An 8,563-nucleotide genomic window follows, 5' to 3' on the forward strand; every position below is an offset into this window, starting at 1 on the left:
GCTCTAAGTGCTCTAGTCAGCGGACCGCGTCCACAGTACCGAGGCTAGTGTAGACTTCCGGAGCATTGCACTATGGGTAGCTATCCCACAGTTCCCGCAGTCTCCGCCGCCCATTGGAATTCTGGGTTGAGATCCCACTGTCTGAATGATGCAAAACAGTGTCGCGGGGGGTTCTGGGTACATGTCATCAGGCCCCTCCCCCTCCGTCAGATCACCGGCAGACAATAGATTCGCGCCTTTTTACCTGGGTTACCTGTGCAGACAACATACCACGGCAAGCATGGAGCCCGCTCAGATCAGCTCACCGTCACCATATGTCATCTGGGTGCCGGCAGACGTGGTACTGCATTGCTACACAGCAGTAGCAGCTAACTGCCTTTTGGCAGTAGACGGTGCAGCATGACTGGTAGCCATGGGGCTGGCAGCTGTAGGGCTGCATTGCACCAGCCCCTTGCCTTTTGGTAGAAGATGGTATATTACGATTGGTATCCGTCGTCATCGTACTGCAGTGGCTGTCAATCATGAGCACCTGGGCAGACATGCAACTGTCTTGATAATGATGGGTATCAGTCGTAGTATGCTATTTTCTGCCAATCACCCAGTATTTTCTGCTAAGCACCCAGAAGAGGCCGAGGACGATCTGGGTGCTGGCAGACGTGGGGCTGGCAGACGTGGGGCTGCATTGCTACACAGCAGCAGCCCCTTGCCTTTTGGTAGAAGATGGTATATTACGACTGGTATCCGTCGTCGTCGTACTGCAGTGGCTATCAGTCATGCTGCACCGTCGGCTGCCAGCTTAAGATGTAAAAAATAGATTTGTTCTGTATTCATTTGCTTCCCCTCCCTCTGTGAAATCAACGGCCTGCTAAACCCAGGGTTTTGAGTTTAATCTTTGGGGGGGCCATTCTGTGTGACAGTTGTCTGTGTTTCTCCCTGATGCACAGCCACCTTTCTTGATTTTAATTCCCTGTACCTGTACGCCATGTCGTCACTCGGTCCTCCCTCCCTCCCTCCCTCCTTCCCCTGGTCCGTCAGATACTAGTTTCGCGCCTTTTTTCAGACCAGGCGCCATAGCTAGCACTGGGATCATGGAGCCCGCTCAGATCACCGCGGCAATTATGAGCACTATGAACACCACGCGCATTGTCCTGGAGTATATGCAGAGCCAGGACATGCCAAAGCGAAACCCGGACCAGCTGAGGAGGCGATTGCAGTGCGGCGACGAGAGTGATGAGAAAATTGACATTGACATGGACATAGACCTCTCACAAGGCACAGGCCCCAGCAATGTGGAAATCATGGTGTTACTGTGGCAGGTTCATGCCGTGGAACGCCGATTCTGGGCACGGGAAACAAGCACAGACTGGTGGGACCGCATCGTGCTGCAGGTGTGGGACGATTCCCAGTGGCTGTGAAACTTTCGCATGCGTAAGGGCACATACCAGGATGAGAGCAGCCATCACAGTTGAGAAGCGAGTGGCGATAGCCCTGTGGAAGCTTGCAACGCCAGACAGCTACCGGTCAGTCGGGAATCAATTTGGAGTGGGCAAATCTACTGTGGGGGCTGCTGTGATCCAAGTTGCCAGGGCAATCAAAGACCTGCTGTTATCAAGGGTAGTGACTCTGGGAAACGTGCAGGCTATAGTGGATGGCTTTGCTGCAATGGGATTCCCAAACTGTGGTGGGGCCATAGACAGAACCCATATCCCTATCTTGGCACCGGAGCACCAAGCCACCGAGTACATAAACCACCAGGGGTACTTTTCAATGCTGCTGCAAGCCCTGGTGGATCACAAGGGACGTTTCACCAACATCAACGCGGGATGGCCGGGAAAGGTACATGATGCTCGCGTCTTCAGGCACTCTGCTCTGTTTCAAAAGCTGGAGGAAGGGACTTTCTTCCCGGACCAGAAAGTAACCGTTGGGGATGTTGAAATGCCTATCGTGATCCTTGGGGACCCAGCCTACCCCTTAATGCCATGGCTCATGAAGCCGTACACAGGCAGCCTGGACAGGAGTCAGGACATGTTCAACTACAGGCTGAGCAAGTGCCAAATGGTGGTGGAATGTGCATTTGGACGTTTAAAAGCGCGCTGGTGCAGCTTACTGACTCGCTCAGACCTCAGCGAAAAGAATATCCCCATTGTTATTGCTGCTTGCTGTGCGCTCCACAATATCTGTAAGAGTAAGGGCGAGACATTTATGGTGGGGTGGGAGGTTGAGGCAAATTGCCTGGCCGCTGATTACACGCAGTCAGACACCAGGGCGGTTAGAGGAGCACAGCAGGGCGCGGTGCGCATCAGAGAAGCTTTGAAAATGAGTTTTGTGACTGGCCAGGCTACGGTGTGAAACTTCTGTTTGTTTCTCCTTGATGAACCCTCTGCCCCCCCCACCCGGTTCACTCTACTTCCCTGTAAACCAACTACCCCACCCTCGGCTCCCCACTTCGAGCACCGCTTGCAGAGGCAGTAAAGTCATTGTTACTTCACATTCATGCATTCTTTATTAATTCATCACACAACTAGGGGGATAATTGCCAAGGTAGCCAGGGATGGGTGGGGGAGGAGGGAAGGAAAAGGACACACTGCATTTTAAAACTTTAACTCTTATTGAAGGCCAGCCTTCTGAAGTTCTGGCAGTCATCTGGGGTGGAGTGACTGGGTGGCCGGAGACCCCCCCACCGTGTTCTTGGGCATCTGGGTGAGGAGGCTATGGAACTTGGGAAGGACAGCTGTTGGTTAAACAGGGGCTGTAGCAGCAGTCTCTGCTCCTGCTGCCTTTCCTGCAGCTCAACCATACGCTAGAGCATATCAGTTTGATGCTCCAGCAGCCGGAGCATCGACTCTTGCCTTCTGTCTGCAAGCTGACGCCACCTATCGTCTTCAGCCCACAACTTGCTCTGTTCATCCCGCGATTCAGCCCGCCACCTTTCCTCTCGTTCATATTGTGCTTTTCTGTAGTCTGACATTGACTGCCTCCACGCATTCTGCTGTGCTCTATCAGCGTGGGAGGACATCTGGAGCTCCGTGAACATATTGTCCCGTGTCCTCCGTTTTCTCTTTCTAATGTTCACTAGCCTCTGTGAAGGAGAAACATTTGCAGCTGGTGGAGGAGAAGGGAGAGGTGGTTAAAAAAGACACATTTTAGAGAACAATGGGTACACTCTTTCACGTTAAATTTTGCTGTTCACATTACACAGCACATGTGCTTTTGTTACAAGGTCGCATTTTTCCTCTTATAGTGAGGGCCTGCCGGTTTCATGTGAGAGATCACTCACGCAGTGCCAGGCAACAGACTTCGGCTTGCAGGCCATGGTAAGCCACAGTCTTTTGGCTTTTTTAACCTTCTTAACATGTGGGAATGGTTTCAAACAGCAGCGCCCTCATTTCCCATATCAAGCATGAATTGGGTTGGCCATTTAAAATGGGTTTGCAATGTAAAAGGAGGGGCTGCGGTTTCTGGGTTAACATGCAGCACAAACCCAACTAACCCCCCACCCCCACACACCCAATTCTATGGGATGATCACTTCACCCCTCCCCCCACCGCGTGGCTAACAGCGGGGAACTTTTCTGTTCAGCAGAGCAGGAAGGGGCACCTCTGAATGTCCCCTTAATAAAATCTTCCCATTTCAACCAGGTGATCGTGAATGATATCACTCTCCTGAGGATAACAAAGAGCGATAAGGAATGGATGTTGTCTGCATGCCAGCAAACACCGGGACCATACACTACAATGCTTTGTTATGCAATGATTCCAGACTACGTGCTACTGGCCTGGCGTGGTAAAGTGTCCTACCATGGCGGACGGGATAAGGCAGCCCTCCCCAGAAACCTTTTGCAAAGGCTTTGGGAATACATGAAGGAGAGCTTTCTGGAGATGTCCCTGGAGGACTTCCGCTCCATCCCCATACACGTTAACAGACTTTTCCAGTAGCTGTACTGGCCGCGATTGCCAGGGCAAATTAATCATTAAACACGCTTGCTTTTAAACCATGTGTAATATTTACAAAGGTACACTCACCAGAGGTCCCCTGTGTGCCCCAGGGTCTTGGGTGAGTTCGGGGGTTACTGGTCCAGGGTGACAAATATATCCTGGCTGTTGGGGAAACCGGTTTCTCCGCTTCCTTGCTGCTGTGAGCTATCTACATTACCTCCATCCTCATCTTCCTCGTACCCCGAACCCTCTTCCCTGTGTGTTTCTCCAGTGAGGGAGTCATAGCACACGGTTGGGGTAGTGGTAGCTGCACCCCCTAGAATGGCATGCAGCTCCGCGTAGAAGTGGCAAGTTTGCGGCTCTGCCCCGGACCTTCCGTTTGCTTCTCTGGCTTTGTGGTAGGCTTGCCATAGCTCCTTAATTTTCACGCAGTACTGCTGTGCGTCCCTGTTATGGCCTCTGTCCTTCATGGCCTTGGAGACCTTTTCTAATATTTTGCCATTTCTTTTACTGCTACGGAGTTCAGCTAGCACTGATTCGTCTCCCCATATGGCGAGCAGATCCCGTACCTCCCGTTCGGTCCATGCTGGAGCTCTTTTGCGATCCTGGGACTCCATCACGGTTACCTGTGCTGATGAGCTCTGCGTGGTCACCTGTGCTCTCCACGCTGGGCAAACAGGAAATGAAATTCAAACGTTCACGGAGCTTTTCCTGTCTACCTGGTCAGTGCATCTGAGTTGAGAGTGCTGTCCAGAGCGGTCACAATGAAGCACTGTGGGATAGCTTCCGGAGGCCAATAACGTCGAATTCCGTCCACACTACCCCAATTCTGACCCGCTAAGGCCAATTTTATCACTAATCCCCTCGTCGGAGGTGGAGTAAAGAAACTGGTTTAAAGGGCCCTTTAAGTCGAAAGAAAGAGCTTCGTCGTGTGAACGTGTCCAGGCTTAATTTGATTTAACGCTGCTAAAGTCGACCTAAACTCGTAGTGTAGACCAGGCCTGGGGGAGATAATATCTTTTATTAAACCAACTTTGGTTGGTGAGAGAGTTTCTCATCAACAGAAGTTGGTCCAATAAAAGATAAATGTCTCTTCAGTAGCCTTATTAGTTCAGTAATTGATAGGGCTCATCTATCTTTGTCTTTTGCCTCACTGCAATTGACAGACAGTCCCTGACAGTATCTTGATGTGTAGTAAATGATAGACACTCTCTAGCTGGTTTGTCATGGTTAGGGCCCTACCAAATTCATGGTCCATTTTGGTAAATTTCATAGTCATAGGGTTTTTAAAATCTTAAATTTCATGGCTTCAGATATTTACATCTGAAATTTCAGTGTTCTAACCATGGTGGTCCCAACCCAAAAGGAGGCTGCGGGGGTTGGGGGGGAAGGTATCACAAGGCTATTGTAGAGGGGTCATGGTATTGTCACCCTCATTTCTGCATTGTTGCTGGCTGTGGTGATGCCTTCTGAGCTGGGCAGACAGAGAGCGGCAGCTGCTGGCCAGGAGCCCAGTTATGAAGGCCGCCACCAGCAGCAGCGCAGAAGTAAGCATGACAATATCATACAATGCCATCCTCACTTCTGCGCTGCTGCTGGTGGTGACACTGCCTTCAGAGCTGGGCATTCAGCCAGCAGCCGTCACTTTCTCGCCACCCAGCTCTGAAGGGAGAACAGAAGTAAGGGTGGCCACACTGTGACCCCCCTACAATAGCCAGGTTTCATGGGGGAGACTAGATATCATGGTCCATTATGTGTTTTTCATGGCCATGAATTTGATAGGACCCAAATCATGGTGTAGTAATGTGGGGATACTTCCTAGCTGAACTCTCTTGATGTAATAATTGTGTATATTTCCCATATTGTTTTCTACGCTGCTCTTGATACCCACTTCGGTATTGCCAATCCCAAATGTTCAAAAATCATGAGTCAGGCTCACCAATATCATGAAATTGGCTTTAAAAATTATACAATTATGTAAAAATAATAGATTTGGTGGTCTTTTTATTTGCCTTCTATTTTTTGAGCCTTTAGGGTGTACTAGGGTCACATTTTGAAGCTTTCTCCACAGCCACGAGGGCTAGAATCTTACTTTTTCTTTAAGAATGAAGGCTGAAATCATCACATACCCACTTGACTCTAGGAGCTGGGGCTTTAAGGAAAACAATAATTATCATGAAACTCATGACAAAATCATGAGAGTTGGCAACACGGTGCCACCTGTCCTGTTTTTAACAGAATACCCCTTAATAGGTGCCTAGTATTCATAGAATATTAGGGTTGAAAGAGACCTCAGGAGGTCATCCAAGTCAGTCCAATCCCCTGCTCAAAGCAAGACCAACACCAACTAAATCATCCCAGCCAAGGATTTGTCAAGCCGGGCCTTAAAAACTCTAAGGTTGGAGATTCCACCACCTCCCTAGGTAACCCATTCCAGTGCTTCACCACCCTCCTAGTGAAATAGGGTTTCCTAATATCCAGCCTAGACCTCCCCCATTGCAACTTGAGACCATTGCTTCTTGTTCTGTCATCTGCCACCACTGAGAACAGCCTAGTTCCATCCTCTTTTGAACAGCCCTTCAGGTTGTTGAAGGCTGCTATCAAATCCCCCCTCACTTTTCTCTTCTGCAGACTAAATAACCCCAGTTCCCACAGCCTCTTCTCGTAAGTCATGTTCCCCAGCCCCCTAATAATTTTCGTTGCCCTCCGCTGGACTCTCTCCAATTTGTCCACATCCCTTCTGTAGTGGGGGGACCAAAACTGGACACAATACTCCAGGTGTGGCCTCATCAGTGTTGAATAGAGGGGAATAATCACTTCCCTCGATCTGCTGACAATGCTCCTACTAATGCAGCCCAATATGCCGTTGGCCTTCTTGGCAACGAGGGCACACTGCTAACTCATATCCAGCTTCTCATCCTCTGTAATCCCCAGGTCCTTTTCTGCAGAACTGCTGCTTAGCCAGTCGGTCCCCACCCTGTAGTGGTGCATGGGATTCTTTCTTCCTGAGTGCAGGACTCTTCACTTGTCCTTGTTGAACCTCATCAGATTTCTTTTGGCCCAATCCTCCAATTTGTCTAGGTCACTCTGGACCCTATCCCTACCCTCTAGCGCAGGGGTGGCCAACCTGAGCCTGAGAAGGAGCCAGAATTTACCAATGTACATTGCCAACGAGTCACAGTAATATGTTAGTAGCCCCGCATCAGCTCCCCGCTCAACCCCCCAGGCTCCTATCGCCTCCCACCCATGGGCAGCTCCACCAATCAACGCCTCCTCCTCCCTCCCTCCCCATACCTCCCAATCAGCTGCTTCGTGGTGTGCAGAAGGCTCTGGGGGGGCGGGCAACGAGGGCATGGCAAACTCGGGGGAGGGGATGGGAAGATGTGGAGTGGGGGCAGGGCCTGTGGCAGAGCCAGGGTTTGAGTAGTGAGCACACACACACACACGGCACATTGGAAAGTTGGCACCTGTAGCTCCATCCCCAGAGTTGATGCCTATACAAGGAGCTCCATATTAATTTCTGGCTCCGGAGCCACAGGTTGGCCACCCCTGCTCTAGCGTATCTACCTCTCCTCCAAGCTTAGTGTCATCTGCGAACTTGCTAAGGGTGCAATTAATCCCATCATCCAGATCATTAATAAAGATGTTGAACAAAACCAGCCCCAGGACCAACCCCTGGAGCACTCCACTTGATACTGGCTGCCAACTAGACATCGAGCAGTTGATCACTACCCGTTGAGCCCGATAATCTAGCCAGCTTTCTATCCACCTTACAGTCCATTCATCCCATCCATACTTTTTTAACTTGCTGGCAAGAATACTGTGGGAGACCGTACCAAAAGCTTTGCTAAAGTCAAGATATATCACATCTGCCACTTTCCCCATATCCATAGAGCCAGTTATCTCATCATAGAAGGCAATCAGGTTGGTCAGACACAACTTGCCCTTGGTGAATCCATGTTGACTGTTCCTGATCACCTTCCTCTCCTCCAAGTGCTTCAAAATGGATTCCTTGAGTACCTGCTCCATGATTTTGCCGAGTATTGAAGAGGGGCTGACCAGTCTGTAGTTCCCTGAGTTCTCTTTCTTCCCTTTTTAAAATATGGGCACTATATTTGCCTTTTTCCAATCGTCTGGGGCCTCCCCCAATCACCACGAATTTTCAAAGATAATGGCCAATGGCTCTGCAATCACATCAGCCAACTCCCTCAGCACCCTTGGATGCATTAGATCTGGACCCATGGACTTGTGCACGTCCAGCTTTTCTAAATAGTACTAAACCTGTCCTTTCACTACTGAGGGATGCTCATCTCCTCCCCATACTGTGTGGCCCAGTGCAGTGGTCTAGGAGCTGACCTTGTCTGTGAAGACTGAGGCAAAAAAAGCATTGAGTACTTCAGCTTTTTCCACATCATCTGTCACTATGTTGCCTCCCCCATTCAGTAAGGGTCCCACACTTTCCCTGACCACCTTCTTGTTGCTAACATATCTGTAGAAACCCTTCTTGTTACCCTTCACATCCCTTGCTAGCTGCAACTCCAATTGTGCCTTGGCCTTCCTGATTACACCCCTGCATGCTCTAGCAATATTTTTATACTCCTCCTTATCATCTGTCCAAATTTCCACTT

The 8,563-nt window shown here is 50.0% G+C and overlaps 1 protein-coding gene across 1 annotated transcript; it reads left to right on the top strand.

Annotated features, from left to right (window-relative positions):
• The first annotated feature begins 671 nt into the window (after positions 1-671).
• LOC135976485 (uncharacterized) lies at positions 672-7,245 on the top strand. Its single transcript, XM_065572282.1, has 2 exons — positions 672-3,314; positions 3,639-7,245. The coding sequence occupies exon 1, from the start codon at positions 1,288-1,290 to the stop codon at positions 2,347-2,349; it is 1,062 nt and encodes a 353-aa protein (XP_065428354.1). The 5' UTR covers positions 672-1,287; the 3' UTR covers positions 2,350-3,314; positions 3,639-7,245.
• The last annotated feature ends 1,318 nt before the right edge of the window (positions 7,246-8,563 follow it).

Source organism: Chrysemys picta, chromosome 1 (genome assembly GCF_011386835.1).
Source record: "Chrysemys picta bellii isolate R12L10 chromosome 1, ASM1138683v2, whole genome shotgun sequence".
NCBI lineage: Eukaryota > Metazoa > Chordata > Testudines > Emydidae > Chrysemys > Chrysemys picta.

Coding starts and splice junctions, on each gene's coding strand:
- LOC135976485 (XM_065572282.1), top strand. CDS start 1,288: ATGTGGAAATCATGGTGTTACTGTGGCAGGTTCATGCCGTGGAACGCC.